Here is a 20,230-nt window from a genome sequence, read left to right on the forward strand (position 1 = left end):
GTAGCTAGAATTAGTTGAAATGATTCATGTTTTGATGCATCTTTTCCCGAGATTTAGTTATGACTCCTTTTTGACTGTTAGGCATCAAATTTCTATCTAAAAACAAGAAAAATAAATTACTTCTAGATAAGGCTTGAGAGGTGATTGTGCTCTATGCCCCAAAGCTGGTTGATGTATTTCATTACATAAACAGTTTAATGTAAAAGATATAAATAATCCTTGGGAGCAGGACCTGGAGCCCGTGGTCCCTTGCTTCCAGTGAGTGCCCTCTCACAAGGACACGGAGTCCTGCTCTGAGTCAGTGGTTACTTAAGCTGGGGAGAGAAATGCCATCTACAGAAAGGGTGGAGAAGTCTCCATCCTGACTTGTCCGTTACTTTGAGTAGTCCATGGGGTGGTCAGAGGTGTTTCCCATACCCCAGTGAGTGCTGCAGTGGCTGGGCTGCCTTAGAAAAGGGAGCACCGCTTCTGCTTTCTTTTTCTGACTATGTCTTTAAACAAAAGCAATGGCTTCTGCTTTTTCTGGGGAACCTGATTCTGTGGTTCTGTGCACATTTTATCAGCAGACACAGGCGGGGAATAATTGCTTTGTGAATCTTGAGTGTCTAAGCATCAGGCAAGTGTTGTGGTCCTGCCAAAGATGAGACTGTGCATCTGTGCATGCTGACGCCTAAAAAATTTATCATCACCTCTCCCTTCTTTTTTTTCTTTTTTTTTTTCCTCCCACTAATATTTAGCTGCAGATAAATGGGATTTTGGAACATGTTTCTTTTTGGTTTAAGCATCAAAAGTTCAGTTTTTATAGGTGCTTAAATGTCTCCAGGGATCATGTTCCAGAATCTTATGGATATCTTCCAGGGTCATTAGCATGGCAATGATGGGGGCCATATAAATTCCTAGATGGCCAGAGCTGTTTTCTTCCCTGCCTTTGGGGAGTGGGGACCCCAACGCAGACCCCAACCCTCTCAAATGCAGAGGTTCCCGTGTTCTTTGCCTGCCTTACTTACTGATTTATAAACTAACAGACGGTAATTAGAATGAACGGTATCTGGAGGTTCTGATGTGACACTGAGAAGAATATCCAGGGACTTTTTCATATGTACCATCATTTTTTTGCTGATCATTGCTGTCCTCCCTCCCCTGGAAAATTTGCAATCCCTAAATTTGCAGACTGTGGGAGCCCTCCTGCTGTGCGTCTATAAGGTCCTTGCACTTCCTGCAAGCACCAGAAACTCTCAGCAGGGGCTTTTGCCACTTTGCTGCTGTCTGCCTTTCCCTGCTGCCGACTCTTGGAATCACTCCTAGGAGCAGGTTTCACTGCAAGCAGAAAGTGCTTAAACTAAAAATAACTCCTAACCCATCGGTATGAATGTTGGTCAGGGTGTAAGGTTTTGAAGGGCATATGTCTCCCCTCCTTTCCATGCACGGTCTGGAGCTGGCATTGGAGTGAGGTCAAAGACTGTTGCTACAACAGAAGCAGCTTTCCCTTATCCCACAGGCAGAGAACTGCTGAGTTGTCAGCTGTTGAGTCCAAATATGCCTTTTACCTCAGGGAGCACAAGTTGTGAAAGCACGTGTCATGGAAACAAGGACAGCACTGTAGCAATTCCGTGGTCCTTCTGCCTCATTTCCTACCCTGCCAAAAATCAGATCCACAGCACAGCCCCCAGCAGAGGATGGGCAGCCTGTGTTGCCAGCTTGGTGTTAGGGGAGCACTTGGGAGCAGGATGGCTTCCCCCTCTCTTGGGCCATGTGTTGTCAGCGAGCAGAGTCTCCTTTCTCACCTGTAAACCCAGCAATTTAGGGGTAGCTTCCTGCAAAACCAAAAAGCACAGCCTTTCAGCCAGCCTTGGCCTCCTGAAATTTCCTGAAGTCTTAAGTGAATAAAGCAGCGCTTTCTTTGGATTGCTTGTATGCTGCAGCATTTTCCTTGTCAGCCAAATAGTTTCACTGATACAGTAACATTCGTTAGAGAATTACTGTGCGTTTTTGATTTTTTTTGGGGGGGATGCTTCTATATTGATGAGCAACATTATACCAGTGTTCTTTGCCAGTATAGCGTGCTGCATTTTGATCATCAGTCAACAGCACTTTCTTTTGGAATATACATATATTCCTAAAATAGACGTACATATTTGTCCTTGCTGTGTCCAGCTGCACTGGTAATAGCTTTGTAATATTGACTGAACCTTGATAGCTTCATATTGAGATAGCCTGGTAGTTTGTAGTGTATAATCATGAAATTTAAATAAAGCAATGTATTTGTACAATTTCTTTAGGTGATAAACAGTCTGAAAAGTATGCTGGAATGCTTCTTATGCTTGCATAATTTTGTCATTATTGCACAAGTTGCTTAAAGGTATAATAAAAGTAGAAGTAACAGGGGTGGTTGGAGGTGGTTTACACTGTCAGTCTGGCTCAGAAATGGTCCATGTTTTACTTCTGGGCCTCAGCCATCCATCTAAACTAGTTTTGCTCACTGAATAAATCAATTACTTCCCTCCAAGAGGAAATGTGGGCTCAGTTGACTAGATAGCATGGTTAAACGTTTATTCTGGATGGTGTGGACATGGCCTATGGCAAGCTTGGCTAGCATGGTGAGCAGAGCTGTATCCCAGCTGGCTTTATGCCCTCAAACGTCCCCCATGTTGTGCCCTTGGGCATGCCACACATTTCAGCCCAAAGCTTTAAAAACTACTTTCTCTTCATTTCAAGTGCTTTGAACGTAGAAGCACAGAAAAAGCTGGTTTGGAGCCAGATGGTCACTTGGGCCATTTGCTGCAAAGTGGTCTAGTCCAGACTTGGACATGTTGGTCCCAAACAGTGCGAAGGCAAGCCCGTCTGCAGCATTTAGGCTGGGGGTGAAGGTACCTCCACATTGCAGTCCACCAGGGTGGTTTGAGCATCTCTGATATTCATGCTTTCTGTAACCTTGCAAGCTGCATTTCAGATTACTTGCATGTTTGAGAGTTGCACAGCACATCCCACGTATCTTGGAGAGCCCAGAGGAGAGGGAGATTTGGACAGGTGGGAGATGAGGCATGGCTCTGCTCAGCGTGGGGCTGGCCCTGGGCAGGCAGTTGGCTGTCTGGTGGTATCTGCCTTAGCCTGGCAGCCCTTCTCCCTTCCAAATGGGACTTAACGTGGTCACCCAGAAGCTCTTGTGCCAAGACAGCAATGCTGCTCATCATGTGGTGTAACCCTGTTTGTATGGCTGACTACGGATTTGCCCTGCTTGAACTGGGTGATCTAATGGCCTCACTTACTTAACCATAAAATCAGTGAGGACAGAGCTTCAAAAGTCTTTCTCAAATAATTGGTCTTAATATTACTGCAGGGCAAAAATGCTGCGTAAATCAAGTGAACTTCAGAAGAAAATTATAGTGGTCAGTATTATAGGTGGGGCTGCTGCAGACTCTGAAGCCCAAAGGTGAATGTAAGTTGTATGTATTCCAACTACAACTAATTTTCACAATACTTCATGTTTTGGGTCAAGTTCAGCACGTGTGGCAAAAGTGATGTTTAACCTCTGAGGTTTTACAGCTACTCTGGAGCTAAAACCAAGGAGATAAGCTTTTCATGTTTAATCCTGGGAAGAAAGAGAGGAGAAGAGAGAGAAAAAACCAAAACAAAAATATATTTATTTATATTGTAGACTTCAGTGTTGTCTTGAGTTATGTGCAACAAGCGCTGAAGTACTGTCTATGTGAGGTGGACATAAACACCAAACTCTTTTACTTCTGCTACGGTTTCTGCTGGTTCTGAGGATAATAATATCTGTTCCCTAGAGTCTACCTGTTCCTCTTCCTTTTCCCCTCCTTCCCCCCGCTCCATACTCTTCCAAAGGTCATGGCTATGAGAAGTCTTTAGTGTACAGGTCTCCAGGCACGTAACTCATAATTCATCTGCTGGAACAGCATTGTCACTATTCCCAATATAGAACAGCCTTCTCCTCCAAATTAAATGTGATTGGCCTGTTTCTTTTTCAAAATGCTAGGAAATTTTTGAAAGAAGATATTTTTGACCAAATGTTGCCTCATGTTTCAAATGACAGGATCAGTCCGGCTTCAGCAAGCTGTCATGTGACCCTTATTTTAAATCTTACCTCAAAATCTGTAGTTTGTCCCCTTCATATTGTCTTCCTTCATCATTAAAATGCTTATTAATGTGAGATCTATGCAAGATTTATGCTAATCTAGTCTGATGTTGGTATAATGTGAACCGAAGACTTTAATCTGGGAAGACTTGTATTGAGCCCATATTTAGAATTTTTTTAGGAATGCATCCAGTCTGATTTTTTATTTCAATCAGTTCACCCCGTCCTTGAAAAGCTTTGCCAATACTTAATTAGCTTTATTTTTGACAATGCGCACTTTTCAGTGGAGGCCTACTATATGGCATTGACTCTCCTATCTCATATATTGTGGGTTATGTTTAAATCCTTTCTCTGTATAGGTAATTGAGAACTGTGATCAAGTAACCTCATTGAACTAAATAGTTGCATTGTTTTAGGCTTTGCAACAACAGACGATCTCTCAGATCCGAACTGCTCTAAGTAATCATTTGATCCTGTGTATAAATCGACTTTGTATGGATTAAACCATTTCCACTGCTAATGAATGGCTGTCGTATCGAGTCCTTTTGGAAGGTAGCCTCATCCGTACAGAATAAGTTGTGAGGACTTTTATTTTCAGTGATTTTTATGTATTTTTTTGCTTGGTTTTTGATAACTGATACTTTGAAAATTGAATGTTTTCCGGTTGCTTCCCCATATTTCAACTGATGAGTGGTGCAGCTGGTGTTAATATGCGAACAATGTATCCTTGAAAATGTTAGATTCTTGTCTATTATCCTTTTGCCCTGCTGTATGCATGCTTGCTAATCAGTAGGTAACTCTGGGTTGGAGATTGGGCAGTGATTACTGCAGACAGAAATGGGATTACAATAGCTGCCCGTAGAATTAGGTCACTAACAGGCTTTCAGCAAAATAGTGTTAATTTTCCTCTCTACACACTTAAACACAGAAGGTACATTTAAAATTTCATATCTTTTCTGAGTGATCCTCTAGTGTAGCATTCTTCCCGATAAATTATATATAGATACAGATTATATCTTTCAACTTCAGGTACCTAATGTGACTGCCCAGTTCAGCATTCAGCTCTCCCATACTGAAGACTAAGGACTGAGCCTGTCACAGGCTCCTGCAGAGCTGGGCTCCTGCCAACGGTGCAAATGTAAGTTTGTGCATACCTTTATTCATAAGATAGAATTAGTCATATACTTATGTGTTCGCAAATTCAGGAGCAACATGTGTATATATGTGGTTACTGAGGCTTATTATCTTGCAAAAATCAGCAGTTAGTTAGTCACAAGCAGCACTCCATGGCTTTGAAATACCTTCTCATCAGAGGGCACAGGTGATCTCTGACAGCATTTAGCTGCTTTAGCTTTCATGGGACTTGAGAATTAAGATGAGTAAGATGCTGCAATCTAAACTCAGATATTTGATAAACTGATCACTTTAATGAGAATTTAACAAGTATTGGTAATAATTGCCTCCGGTTGATCTCTTCTTTTGGAGTAATGTGCATTAATTTTTACCATCTTTAATGATAGTTGGTTGTTTTTTTGTTTATTTAAATTTTCTTATTTGGGAAAAAAAGATACTTGTCACTTGCATTCCTAATGTGTATATGTACCTCTGATCTTTTTAATCTCTTCTACCATAGCTCACAAAGACTTCCTGTATATATTATTCTAAAGTAAAATATTTATGTCCCTGAGGCATATGCATTGTCTTCTAAATATATTTTTCAAATATGATCCTTGTACAGATCCAGTGTATAGCTCTTTAATATGGAAAATTGCAGAAATGGGAAAAGCAGAGTACTCTCCAAAGATGTTTGCGGTGGTGTTATTTTTAAATGCTATGTGGGTTCTAATGACTTCCTTCATGGTGAGATTGGCACAAGCTTTTCTAGAAGAGGATTTCACAAAAGGAAGAAAAAGTGAGATGTTGGTGTTTCATACCATGAAATTTACATTAGAGATTTTGCTGGTCTCTGGACTTAGACAGGTAAGCTTTTAAGAACGTGCTTGGCCTTGTGAATCGTGCCCTATATATCTGGATGGACCTGATTAGATGCATAAAGAGCAGAAATTTTCCTAAGGAATAAAATACTGGAATAGAAACTAAAATTAAACTATATATACTATATATATACACTACATATACTGTATATTCATATAACTACACCAAAAGGTTAGTTGTCCAATTAACTGTCTCTTCTCTGCAGTTAGGTTCCCCCTCACCCCCGCCTTCTCCCCCCGTGCCTGGGCACCTCAATCTGCAGCCAGCAGAGAGACCATTGAGAATTGTCGCACGTCTCTCGTTCCCACAGTCGGACTTGCTCAGCACTTTGGAAACAATAGCTGCTTCATTGCTGAGTTGTGAAACAAAAAAGTTAAACGTATCAGCAACAATGCATGAAAAGTGTGATGAACAGCCTTCCACAGGAAGAGATTTTTCCATGCCAGTGTGTAGGTATACAGGATTTATTGGTGACAGAAGCTAATAAGTAAGAAATCCTTCTTCTTTTGTACATCATCTGCCAGCTCAACACTGAGAAAAGTAAACCATGAGATTTACTAATAATAGCAGGAAGGAAGAACCCTGTTAAACAGAGATAGCAAAGTTGGAATGACTTGTGTCTGTAAAATCCAAGGTTGTTTTTCCCTCTTCACAGCCATTTTTTATAGTCACCCTTGAGAAGAGAAAGCAAAAAAAAAAAGATCTTCAGGACAAGAATCTTGCTTTCAAGGGAGGATTGAGGGAGAAGAGGCAGATGCAAGTTACAGATGAGGTAGTGATGGTCATGTAAAAATTATGTGAAGATGTGAGATAAAGTGCAGTTGTGGCTGTGAAATCTTCTGTTTTGTATTCTTATTCTAAGTGTGAATCAGGTCAGGAGAGATTTGTGGAACTGACTCACTCTCTGTTTTATTAGTAGCAGTCTCAATTTTCTATGAGCTGCTTTTAAATGAGGTGTGGCATCATTAGCCTTACAGACACTGCTGTCTCAGCACTTGCTGAGTTATATACAGGCACTCAATTCACTGTTTTTGCTAAGTTATAAAAGGGATGACTGAAAAACATTGCTTTATTTTACAGCAATAAAAATGATACATATGGGTCCTAGCCATCTTGCCTGTTATTTTAAAATGTTCAGCTCTTCATTGCTTTGTTCCTTTTGCTGAGCATTATTTTAATGGTGCAGAGTTTGCTCAAATGTTTTATCCCTCTGCAAAGTACTTTATAGCAGTATTTTCCATTCTGAAACCCTCCATGAAACAGCTGAAGAGCTAGTTTATTTACATCAAGCAAAATCAAGAAACTTCCTAAGATAGACAAATCCAACCAGCAGACAAGATGTAAACCTCTCATTTGGAGTATTCTGAATAAACTTAGGAATTTTTTAGCATCTCTTTCACTCTTGTGGACTGAGAGATCTCAGTTGATGTTTGAATCGGATTTGAAGTAATTTAACAGAAATTGAAAACAAAATTTGAACTTTTTTATATATTTTGTTTTTAAACAATGTTCTGCCTAAACTGAATATTCAGCCTAAATTATTTGAAATGGAAAACCAGGTGTTAATTTCATTGTAAAACAACTACATCTTGTGCCTTTGGCATTGCAGTAAGTGATTTATTTCAGTTAGGGCAATACAGTTAAGGAAGTGCCGCATGTTTGTAGAGCTGGGGATAACATGGAGGAGTACAGTAAAACCGAGCTGAGGCTGGCTGTATTTTGGAGGTGTCAAAGTCTATTAGAGGGGTAGAAAGGATTACATGAATTAATCAGTTTATGTTGAGGCACTGGGTTGCTAACTGTGCTGCTATGAGAACTGATCCACAAGTGGACCATAAGTCCCTTGCAGGGACCTGGAGACCTTTGTGAGAGGAGCAGAGCAGACGAGGAGGAGTAGTATTAGCTTTACACAGCTGGATTAGGTGTGCCTGCATGTCTTTTGGGTCCATGGCTCCGATGAAGGCTGTGAACAGCAAGAGAATGAGAGGGTACCATGAGCAGGCGTGCATGTGGGAGAGAGAGTGAGTCTCAGTTTCCGGGAGCTGTGTCCGTGTACAGGCATGCACAAGTGCAGGAGTTAATATTTATTCTTTATAGCCTGGCAATGGTCACTCTTGGGTCTATGAAAGCTAATTAGGAAAGAGACCAGCTCTGATGCATATCAACTGTAAATGTCAATATTTGTATTTCTGAGTACTTAAGACTAATTCCTACACTTTGCCGCCTTAAAAGGAGGATATGCATGTATATGCATAAATGCAAAGCTGGAGGGGAATAAGGTACAACTAAAACAGTATGGGAAAGAAATAAATGCCAACTGCTATATAATTATGCATGGACAGACTTGTTCTGATAATGTCATACCATATTGTAGACCTTCCCTCTTTGGAGAGGTTGGAAGGGGAATGGCAGCACTTAAGTGCCGACTTGGGAGTGGACCAGGGAGGAAAGTATTTGCTCACCCCAGTGGAAGGGTAATCTACACATGATAACATGCTGCTGTATGTCTTCATGTGACATGTCTGGTGCTTACTAAGAGTGGAAATACAGCAGGGCATGAGAGCTTTTAAAGTCTCAAGAAAGATTAATACAATGAGAATTTATCAGAAAATATAGATCTCTGGTTTCAGGAATTATCCATTTCCTCGATTACTAAAAAATCAATTTATTTCTCGTAAGTGACTCTCATTCCTTACATTCACTCTAAAAGGATATTGCATAACTGTTGCTTGTTATTCTCAATATATTATTTAATGTGAAAGCCGCATTTCAGCATTTGATCTATTTATATGCTGTTTGTACACATGAAGACAGACTTTCTTTGGATTTGGTTCATTGTACCTTAAAAATAATTCGAATACCACGGTTTCATTGTAAACAATGAAGGATTCCAACCCTTAGGTCATTGCCGGTTGTTTTAAAAAAAAACACTTGGAATTGCTTCAGTAATTATCAGTGTTCTCTTATAAAACTAAATAGGCTTTTCCTGTGATGGAAAGAAGATTAAAGGTCATATAGTTCAAAATAAGTTTTTGGACATTGCCAGATTAAGGAAAATAAACTCTTTCATTAATAAGGTCAATTTCTTTAATGTTTATTAGTTCATAAGGACATATGAGCTGAAGAGAACTGGCAGGGACAGAATTATGTAGATAACATAACTCTTCTGAGGAACAGCAATTTTTTTCTGCAGCCCTCTTTGTAAAGTCTGAGTGACGTGGTCTAGCCCTTGAACCTCACATGGAGTAAAGCACAATTGACAATGTGGGCAAATGATGTTTTCCTCTGAAGATGCGCTGTCTTGAGAACTACACAGAGACTAACAGTACCCCCAAAAAATGAAATGTGCTTTGGAATATTTGGTTTGTGTTTAATTTCACTTCTGTATCAGTAAAATGCAGCAAGCACTGGAGAAGTGGCAAACCTTCTCTATATTTTCATTTGACACTAGGTTTATGCATTGCAAAAAAGGTACATTTGTTGCTATGCTTTATACCTGTATTAAGTGTTGAAAAGGCATAATGGGTAGCCTTTCATTATAAGAGGTGTTTTTATATATGCAAAGTAATCAGACTTGTGTGCCTTTGCTCAGTGTACTTGTTCCATGCTGCATTGCGAAGCACAAGAATTCAAGGAAGTGTGTCGACCATGAGGTCACCAAATTCAGGCATATCAGGAAGTGTGTGTAGCTGTATCTGATTTACACAAATACATAAGTTGAATCCTTCACCTTATTGCAGTATTAATTTGCCAGTTGTAGTAAGTATCAAAAAAATTTTTGAATGGGTTAAAATGCTAGCGTGTAAATGACTCCAAGCCGTTTCCTTCTCCTTCGCAGCACAATAGCCTAGAAGATCAAAATTTCTCTTTTGGCCTTAACCTTCACCCCTTTGCTTTGTTCTTTGTTCAGATGATTAGGTGTTTTCCATCTGCACCTCTATGGCAGAAGAATCTGTGCTTGTTAATTTGAGCTGACTTCCTAAGGAAGTCGGGCTTATCTGATAATGCCTTGTCTGTCCTCTTACCCCTGCAATAACCTTTGAACAGGCTGCCCAGCTTCAGTTCACGCAGAATGAGGAGGTTAGGTCTCAGCGTACTGTGTCCTTACAAGCTTGATGAAACTGCAGCTGGATGGAGAGACCCTACTGAGGAAATAGCTGCAGAGTGAAGTTAACCTTCACTCGACTGCAATCCAGGCCTCTCTAGCATGCCTTCTCTAATGTCTAATGAGGCTTAGGGGGTAATCTATAATAACATTTGCCTAATATATAACATAGGCTTGCGGATATCCCAAAACATATTTAGTCTATTTTTGGTAGTATTAGGATTCACTGTGTTTCTCAGAAGAGTTTGTTTTCTGTTGTTACCATCTGGAGAGCAATGCTGTGCTCCTAGTAGTGATGGATGTGCTTGTATTTAACCACGTGCCTGGTGGCTAACTGATATGGGCAAGGACTTCCAAACTCAGGAGTTAGACACCCAATTTTAATTTTGAAAGTTTCTGTGTTCTTCTGAAAATCTCACGCTAGGAGCATCAAATGCAGCGTCTGGCTTGGGGACCACTCTTGCATGGTGTACGCTGGACAAGGCATGGCAAATGACTCCAGTAGGACTAACAGTTTCCAAATTAGCATACAGTTTAATTGAAAACAGGCATAATTCAGCAAAATGTATACTTAGCTTGAAAACCCAAAAAATGTCATCTAATAAGTTCAATTTTAATTGTGGTAAATATAAATCATTGATTCCTAGAGCGTCTCTTTACTTTGTTCTGCCCTTTCAGTCCACTGCTCTGCCTCTTCAGTGTCACTGCGCTTCTTTTTTCTCTCCAGCCCAGCAGGGATATTCTTCCCAATTCTCCCTATAAGCCACCTGGCTTGTTCTTCTTTGGTGGGTTTTTTTGGTTGACATGAGTAACCTGAAGGAGTCTTTCATTGTACTTTCCAAATCCTTCTCAAAATTATATCCATTGCTATGATTAAACTATTTGACAGCTGCTGCTTCTGTATATCTTCCTTTCTTTCTAAAGGCAAGTCCTAAGGGTCTCAGTTTCTGTGTGTGTATTTCTGTGTGTTGTGCTGTCCAACAGGTACTAAATGCTTTCATAAAATCACCCTTGAATTGTGGCGCTGTTTCATGGATTTCTTAAGCAAATTACTTCAAACCTTTCTGACCCCTGTCCTGTATGTAGTCTTCATCCATCACCCTCCCCAAGTCAGAAAACCCCTTGCAAAGAGTTTTCTCTCATCTCCTTGCCAGGCAAGGGTGCTTCTCATGCTCATTGCTACCTGGAAGCATCCACCAGCTCTCCCAGTCTGCAGCTTGCTTATTTGTATTTCCATAGCGCTTAACAGTCCTGGGATGGGAAGAAAGGAAGAACTGGAAATACTGGAAAGCAGGTGCAGCTGTGCGTTAGCCTTAGACTCTGAGCCAGTGAAATATGTACCCCAGCTGGGGTGCACCTTTACTCTTGCTGGTAAAATTTCTTGCCTTTGTAGATGGTGCTTGTCACCAGGAGCTTTGAAAATGAGTTTGTGAAAGTGTCGGTCCTTGTGTTGAACTTGTGTGTTGCGTCCTGACATCTCACTTCACCTTGCAGAGCAGAAGCAGCTTGGAGTGGCTGCAAGGTAGCTGCAGTGGCTATGGTGATGCTGCTGTTTGGCAGCTAGAGGAAGCAGTGAGGAGGGAGTTTTTCTTCTCGTGCTTGACAGAAAAAAAAACCCCAAAGGTTGTCTCAAAGGACTAAAAATCTGGCCTTGTGCACTCCTGCACATTTACTGTCTAATATTTAACACCCTGTCTTTGCTACCTTTTCCTCCACTGCAGATTAGGAGTGCATTTGGTGCGGATAGGCAACTTGAATTATTTTATCAGCTTTCGGAAAGGGAAATAGCAGATTCTTAAATTAATTCCTCAGAACTAGGGAAAGCCAGATTCCCAAATGGGCTTCAGCCTTCATTTATAAAAGAGTTTTAGTGATTCATGTCCTGCGAATCTTTTATAATGTGGAATTCTGCCATGTTATAAAACAGAGAGGGGGAGCCTGCATTTAGCTTACTAAGGAGAGATTTTTGTTTCAACTTTGGGAATTTTTTTAAGGAGGTGGAAGAATGTACTCTACTGAAAAACAGCCAAACTCCCTCAAATAAATCTTACTATTCTACTTCCATTTTTTTTTTATTACTCAGCTAGCTTTAAAGTCAAAGAGTGAAGACTGTGGGATCAGCAAAGCTGTTCTAAAGAAAGCCAGTTCATCTTCTGTTTCTGTGTTCATTGTCTTTACTGTCAGCTGTATTGGCAATTTGCTTGGTTTCCCAGAAATGTGTACTTCTGGCATGGTCTTTCAGATAGGGGAATTTTTTTGGAAGCTTTCTGTTGGCAATAGTAGGATGTGTAATTTGATACATGCATTTTTATCTGGATATAGGCTTGTTTTCTTTCACTTTGAAGGTTAAATTAGTATCTTTGGGCAGAGACAAGTAAAATGAGCATTCTCTACCTGCTAAGCAGAAAAATTTTTCTTTTAGCAATAAGGTTTTGATCTAGGCACATACTTAGCACCTGCACTTCTGCCTGGCTGTATTTGGGATGAAGGCTGTTCAGTATTGCCGAAAATGCAGCCTGCCATCAGTCTTTAAAATTTTTTGGTGGTGTGCTATATAATCATTTTCCTTGAGAGCTTTTAATGTTCCATTTGGTGGTAAATTGTTATGATGATACCTTTAACTGTGGAGAAAAAAACAAATAAATTATAACTTGAGAAAATTTATTGACAAACAGATTTCTTCTGTTATGTTTAATACATATGTTTTTACTGGTTTCATGGTTTCATCCAGCATTCTCCACTTACAGTTTCCCTAAACCTTTATGTATAAACTGACTTTTTAACCATTTCTTTTTAGGTATCTACTTGCGGAGCACAAAAATGGTCATAAAAAGTGTGGCCACTGATTCTCAATTCATAGTTTTTTTTAAAACCAAATCTGGAGGGTTGTGGCTGGCAGATCAGACTGCAGGCAGAAAGCAGGCCAGAAAGATTTTTGATTTTTTTATCTGTTTTGTTTGTTTGTCTTCAAAGTGGTTTCCAAGCACTTGGCAATGAAATACATTCGGAGACCAGAAAACTCAAAGGTAGAACAGACCTTTGGAGAACTTCTGTGCTTAGAGAACTGAGCTGTTACAATTGACTAAGAATATACTTTTTTTTTTCCTTTAAAGAGAATCGCTCATTTGGTCAGCTATTCTTTAAAAAAAGATACGCAGAACCAGCTAAGCCAAGAAATAAGTAATGTGAAATGAAGTCAGTAGGAGAAAAAGCTCTTATCTTCCGTTTTTCCCTTTGAGAGGTTAAGTCTAAAGAGGCTTGTAAAGTCTTAGCGTGTCACTGTCAAACAGCTGGTGCTGCCTTAATTTTGTCAGCTTGTCACAGAACCTTTCACCTTCTTTACAGCTGACAAGGTTTTGAAGGAAAGCTGTCCACATTTATTTTCACAGGCGCACGTTATTGACTTGGAGTACTTTCTGATCTATCTATCTGATCACCAGTAGGTGCACTGTGTGCGTCAAAACATCTTTAAAAGTCATTTAAAAATCCACAGTTGGTATTGAGCTGTTTTAAATAAGGGTCACCATCCATTGGCTTCAGTGATTAAGAATCTGAATCTAAGTGTTCCTTTGTTAGCTTATCTGCATAAAAAGCAATTTAAAATGTCTTCTCTCTGACCACAGGCACAAGAGTCGTTCCTCTGCACAACATAAAGCCCTGAGCAGAAGTCAGGACATCTCCATGTACTGTAGCGTCCAACAGTTACTGTGCAATCCCACTTTTAGCAGCTTCTCTTAAATACAGAAATTATATACTGAAGCCTGCCATGCCTTTGCTGTTGGTATGGCATGATTTTGCATGTGAATACTTTTTGGATACACACACGATGTTCCTTAGCATAGATTTATGGAAGGCTTTTTTCTTATTTTAAAATTTCAAAAGTGAAAGACTTTTTCAGGCAAGGCCTTTAAGATGAATTTGCTGTGCAAATATACTCACGCTAAGTCAGGAGGTTTGCAGTCCATTTGAGGATGAGATTGGAGTCTGAAGTACTCAGATAAACAGCTACGTGGCAGCTTTATACAGTAGTATCTGGGGCTGGATCACACGCTGAAATTGAGTCAACAAGGTCTGAATGTTGGGAGAAAAGCAAATATGGCGTGGGCTATGTAAACATACTACGCATAGGTTTGCCTTATAAAAGTTACTTTGTTGTGCTTGATAATGCTCAGGCCTCAGGGGGCAGAAATATTTCAAAGCTGAGGATACAGCAGATTTGGTCCACAGAGAAATATTTTGTTCCAGGAATGATCAGAAATCTAGAAACTGAGACTGGGAAATGGTGAAAAAAATTGGAGTTTTTAAGGGAGGAGCTAGTAGAGACCTGGTATCGGTCACCTTCTATGTAAGAGGTTGCTGCAAGGCAGAGGATAAACTGTTCTTTGTCTGCTGGAGGTAGGACAAACTAATGTGCTTAAAATGGGGCGAGAGGTAGTTGTGTAGCACATTGGGAGCACTACTGACAGTGCCAGTGAAGTGACACGAATAGATTGCCCAAGGAAATGAGATTGTTATGGGATGTGCTATTGATGTTTTTTAAGATGGACGTCTGTTAAAAATGGTTTAGTTGCAGTTGCTCTTTCTGGTGGAGAGAATGGGTGACCCTCCTTCATCTCATTTTTTAAAAATAAAGATTTACAATGTGAAGATATTTACACTTACTAGCAACTGCTCCTGTTGCACTTCAGCCAGCCTTGGACAAGGTTTTCCCTTCCTCTACCAATGTTGAGCTCTCTTGTCCTAAGTAAATATCTCTGACTCTTACTTTGTCCTATCCATCTTAAGAGTACATCTGCCTAGAGGATAACATGCTTTTCATATCTCTCCAGGATAAGGAAAAACCTCCATGCCTTGTTTGAATTAGTCTTGAACTGATGGAAGGCAGCTTTCATCCAAAGAAAGTGAACTTCCTATTTTTAAATTACTTAAATTATTTTGTAACTTTATAATTAAAACAAGCCTACAAATGGGGAACTTTTCTCCTGACTAATGGCATTTAATTATGTGACATGAGGCTTTGAATTACCAACTTTTCAGAAAGCTGTAAAATGTGTATGAGAAGACAAGAGCCAGGGAGTCTTGCTTCTTATGAAACATTGTGGTTTACAAGACACTCATCATGCTCTGCATGAAAGTACATAGGTTCCCTTCCGTGCCTGACTCTGAAACAAAAATTAAAACTGTGCTTGAATTAGGAGAATTTGGTATGACTCGAATTTCTTGTAATTCACTGCTATGATGTTACTCTTAAAACTTCTGCAGTAGGGGGACTACTCAGTAAGCTATAGAAAAACAGACGATTTTCTTGAACGACATGCACGTGTAGTTGCTGAATCTGCCACGTAAACCTGGCATGAGCAAACAGGTTTTGCACAATCCTGTACTGATAATGTGTTTAGAAAGTGAAAGGCTTGGGATTTAATTAACTTCACAATGCAGTTGTCTCTCCTTCAAGTGGCATCAGTGCTTTCCCTTTTTTTTTTTTTATTCTTTCTTTGGCTTCTGCTAGCTGATAGGGGACTGTCAATTAATTTTGATGTAAAACTGGAAGTTTTGATTTTGGGCTTTTCTGCAAACCAAAAATGGCCTTTGAAGAAGTACTCACAAACAAACAGCTATAATTTATATGTACATTGCAAATAGAAATCAGTCATTTTATTCATGTAACTTCCAGGTCTGTCTGAGTGGTCTTCACATTTTTGATGAAGTTAGAAGTTTGTGAGCAAAGTTTAAACCTGGAGGTAACATCCCGTATTTTCATTAGTAACATGGACAAATACGATACGAAGACCCTGAGAGACACCAAAATGCAGTGGGGGACTTCTGGCACAGAGATTATTATATTTCATGTGCTGGCGGGTTCTTGATGCATCTTTACCTGAACATGGATTTGTCAAACTTCACTCTTGATTTGGCCTTTAACAAGTTACACGGCATGGATATTACAGTTTAGGAATATATAAAAAGAAGAACTGAATGTGTGTGGGGGTAATATAGCTTAAATTAGTGTGTTTTTAGTGAGGTCTTCAGGTGGCTTGAGAACATAGTGAAAATAAAATAATTGTTAAGTTTTAAGGGTGTTTCTTCCCTCCAGATGTAACAGTGACCTTTACCATAGCATCTCTCAGCTCCGGTGCTGCCTGGGCCTTTCCGTCAGTCTGGTTACTGCAGACCAAGAGAGAGAAGTGGCCCCTTGTGAACAGCTCTGGATTATTTGACATAGTGCTGATATGTTTCTCCTTGTACAGTGCAGATTGGTGAGGGACAGAAGAGTGTTTTGGGCATTCCCAGCTGTCCCCTGAGGGAGAATTCCTTAATAAAAAAGGATAAAAAATATACAGTTGTATTGCAGGGATGAGGGAGCATATTCCTGGTGGCACAGAGGACTTCAGTGAAGAGAGGTTTCTTTAAGAATTACAGAGGCTTTTAGGCAAAGTCTGTTGTTCTGACAGTGATGTACATCTAGCTTTGGAAGAGACTTCTAGGACAAGGTCAGGAGCTTTTCCACTTGAGACTTTTAAAGAAGTAGCCTGGACAAAATGTGAGTTTTACAAAACTTGCTCTGCAGGAGAGGCTGGCTCAGCTATGTTCTTAAATTAAAATGTCCCTCCTGCTGTCGGTCACTGAGAGAAGGCCCCTTGCTACATGGGAGTTAGGTCTCTGGGAGGTTGCTGAAGTCTTCAGAGCTTTCAGGTGGCAGGGAAACAATGCACCAGGGATTGGCTGGGCTTTAGGATAAGCTTTCCTGCAGTTTTCTTTTTGAGAACAAAAACTGATGGTGGCCAATGTGTGGGTGGAAGTGACTGTGTTCCCCAGATCCCACTGAACAGTTGGACTTCTCTTTGGAAAACATGCAACCCGTTAATCTTCAAAGAACACATTAAACGTAATATTCTAGATAATTTTTACCTTAAGATCAATATTTATAGCAAAAAGTATCTTTCAGTAGAGAAATGGCTCTCGGTTTTTTTTTTCCTTTTTTCCCCGCAGAAATTACTACTTAACACTGGATTGAACCAGTGATCCTGGGTGACCAGATCTGGTTCTGCAGTGTCTCGGGCATCCCATAGCTTTGAGTAGCAGCAATATGAAAAGTGAGCAGAGGGGAGAGGAAGACAGATGGGCTCTCCTGTCCCCTTAAACCTATATGCAAAGCAGGGGACATTTCCATTCACAGTATACAGGACCCTTTGTGAATGCGACATTTCATCTAAGTTGAAGAGATCTGTTCTAGGGGAATACCTTGCCATGTCTATTCTGTTCTGGCCTCAGATAGTCCTGAAAAAGGCCTGTGGACAGTTGGGTTTTACACGTCTGTGATTCTTGAGGTTATCTTTGAAATGCCTCGCTGAAAATATGTTCATCAGGGAGTGGTTGGGACAGTGAAAAGGTTTGCTTGCCAGACAAAGAAAGGGAAGGAGTTGCTACGCCTGGGAGCAGCACTGAAGAAGAAAAGTAGATGGAACAAGAAGTGGTGTTTGTGGAGTATCAGCTCTGGAATTTCAAAGGTTTGTTTTGTTTTGTTTTGTTTTTTAATTTTAGAACTGACCAGCTTGTTGGAAGATGGCATTTATTCCTGCTTGAAGCTGCTGTTCTGGAAACAAATAGTAGAAGAATGTGGAAGAATTCAAGCCTCCGCTGCCTTTTAGCTCTAGCTATTTTATGTTTTAGAAGCTTAATATATAGCCAGGAGATAGGTGAGTTTATTGCAATGTAATTCACCAATTACTTTTTCTTTGTAGCTTCTATACTGACACCATTTAATTACGTTGCTTTTCTGCCATGTGGATGTTCAAAAACTGTCACCTCTGTGGTCCCACACCATCCTAGGGATGGAGGTACTACCAGGCCTGGTCTCTGCTTTCCAGCAACCAGTGGCATCTTATAAACGAGTGCAAAGTTGGGTGTTAAATTCTCCATAATGCAACTGTGATAGTCTACATATGCAGTTGGTGTAAATGTCCGCATTGAGATCTTCTTGCTGCGTATGTCAGCTGTCTGCGACAATTTCACACATTATCATTAATTGCCCTTCTGTCATTAATTGCCCTCCATGTGGGACAACGGAGGAGAGCAAAGAACTCATTAAGTTTATCATCAAAGCTTGTGGTTTTGCCATTGGCCCAAAGCCTGCTTATTAGTCTAGGCTAGGAACGGGTATTGTGGAAAGAGACAGCTGCCTGTGTTGTAGCACACAAGTATAAACCCAGATTTTAGGTACTTGTAGAAATCTGGCAGTCTGTGGCTGTCTGTAATCAGGCAAACGAATCATTCAACACTTCTAAAATGCCAGCCAGACATGCATGCAATAAAAATGTAAAAAGAATGGCTATAGGTGTGAACAATAGCGGTTGTTTTACAGTTGGCCATTTTTGACCTGCAGTTTGTGACTGTATTTCTTATATGATTTCAGGTTCTCTGGGGCACGCCCAGAATTTGAAATGTGTAACACACAATTTACGTAAAATGATCTGTAGTTGGGATGTCTCTTCTAAAGGAAGACGTGGACAAACTGACTTTTGCTACACTACAAAGTAAGTCCCCTGTATACCTGGTTGAAAACTACCAAATTGTGATGAAAGTATAGTTATTCCTCAGTCACTGCCCATGGAATCTGTGATGCTGTTGCTTCCCAGCATCTCCCCATCAGTTTTCCTTGGGTGGTGCTCCCTCCAGGCACTGTTAACTCAGGCAATGGCGGGGTTACTGGCAAAGTCTTGTTTCATCCTAACAATTCTCCTGCCAAAATCTCCTGCTTGCTCTCTTAAAAGGACTGGAAGATGCTCTCGTTTACTCAGACTTCTCTGTGCGTCTGCCTAGCCCTTGCTCAGAGTTTTCATGAGGGACATCTTCATACCAGGTTCAATCCAGAAGGAAATGATAGTTGGAAGAAGCAAATCCTGATGTTGTGGGCCAAAGCGGTAGAATATATGACATAAGTGTTGAGATTCACATGTGGAAAAACATGAAAAATATCTTCGTGGCTGTCTTATAACCTTTATAAATTTTAAGCTGACTGGAGAGCATTGTATTAGAGGAAACGTAAAAATTATTCCACAATTGCAATAGCTTTTTCAAAGTGAATGCAAGTTGAGAATTTTGAGAAACATTAAAAAAACTTAAATCTTCAGTGTGTTTTTCACTAATGAGAACTACATGTGCAATTCCCCATGCTGTGGGTCTGCCAAATACTTATCATGTGCTAGGGATGAGTTCAAATCCTTTTTGCATCTTGATCCTGCCCCCAGTCCAGATATTTGTACTGTCTTTTTTCCTGTAAATTCTGCAGGCAGCCCAGACTTGTCCTTGGGGTCCCAGGGCTTGGCTGCACTTCTTCCACCTACATGTTTGATTTTCTGTGTCTAGTTATTCCTCCTGCATTGCCAGCTATCATTTCTATGTGAAAAACCCACATATATGTGATACTGCGGCCAGAGTTCAGGAGTGCAGAGTTCATGAGGTACTGCCCTCTAAACGAGAACAGCCATGTAGCTGCTGCCGTTTCTCCTTAGCAAAGCAGAACAGGCTTGGGTCCCCGAAGCAGAGAGGCAGAGGGCTGATCTTAGTACAGACCTCCCTGAGGGAGAGAGATTTTGTTTTTCAGTTGCCCAAACATCCTCTAATATCTCAGTACAGAAGAGGAATAGCCTTTCTGTGCACTCAAGTCTCAGCTGGCCTTCACTAGCCCAGAGTATTGCGTGAATCTTAAAAGTTCAACCCAAGCTCTTGACTCCAGCCGATGGGAGCTCCAGGGTCCTGTTCCAGTTCATAAGTGAGTAACCTTGTTCTCTTTGCTTTCCTTCCTCCCGTCATTCCCTCAAGAGGAAGGTCTGGATTTTTCCAAACATCTTGCCTTTCTAGTTGCATATCAATGATAATGAGCAAAGGGACTTGACCCATCCGTTATTGTTTCCTGTATGTATCTACCACCACAAAGGCCAGATCACATTGTGCTGAGCACTGCACAAACATTATGCGCAGACCGTATTTCCATCTGGGATTTTAGCAGTTCTCTCCCCTGCTCTCTGCTCTTT

At 40.5% G+C, this 20,230-nt stretch overlaps 1 protein-coding gene across 1 annotated transcript in view; it reads left to right on the top strand.

Annotated features, from left to right (window-relative positions):
• The first annotated feature begins 5,130 nt into the window (after positions 1-5,130).
• The window catches only part of LIFR (leukemia inhibitory factor receptor alpha), a 40,601-nt gene continuing 25,501 nt past the window's right edge, over positions 5,131-20,230 (top strand). Inside the window, exons 1-3 of the mRNA XM_009329433.1 lie at positions 5,131-5,234; positions 17,739-17,893; positions 18,610-18,730. Of these exons, the coding sequence (XP_009327708.1) occupies positions 17,812-17,893; positions 18,610-18,730 (203 nt within the window). The 5' untranslated portion in view covers positions 5,131-5,234; positions 17,739-17,811. The remainder of the gene's footprint in view (positions 5,235-17,738; positions 17,894-18,609; positions 18,731-20,230) is intronic.

This window comes from Pygoscelis adeliae, unplaced genomic scaffold, assembly GCF_000699105.1.
Source record: "Pygoscelis adeliae isolate BGI_AS28 unplaced genomic scaffold, ASM69910v1 Scaffold47, whole genome shotgun sequence".
In the NCBI taxonomy this organism is placed as follows: domain Eukaryota; kingdom Metazoa; phylum Chordata; class Aves; order Sphenisciformes; family Spheniscidae; genus Pygoscelis; species Pygoscelis adeliae.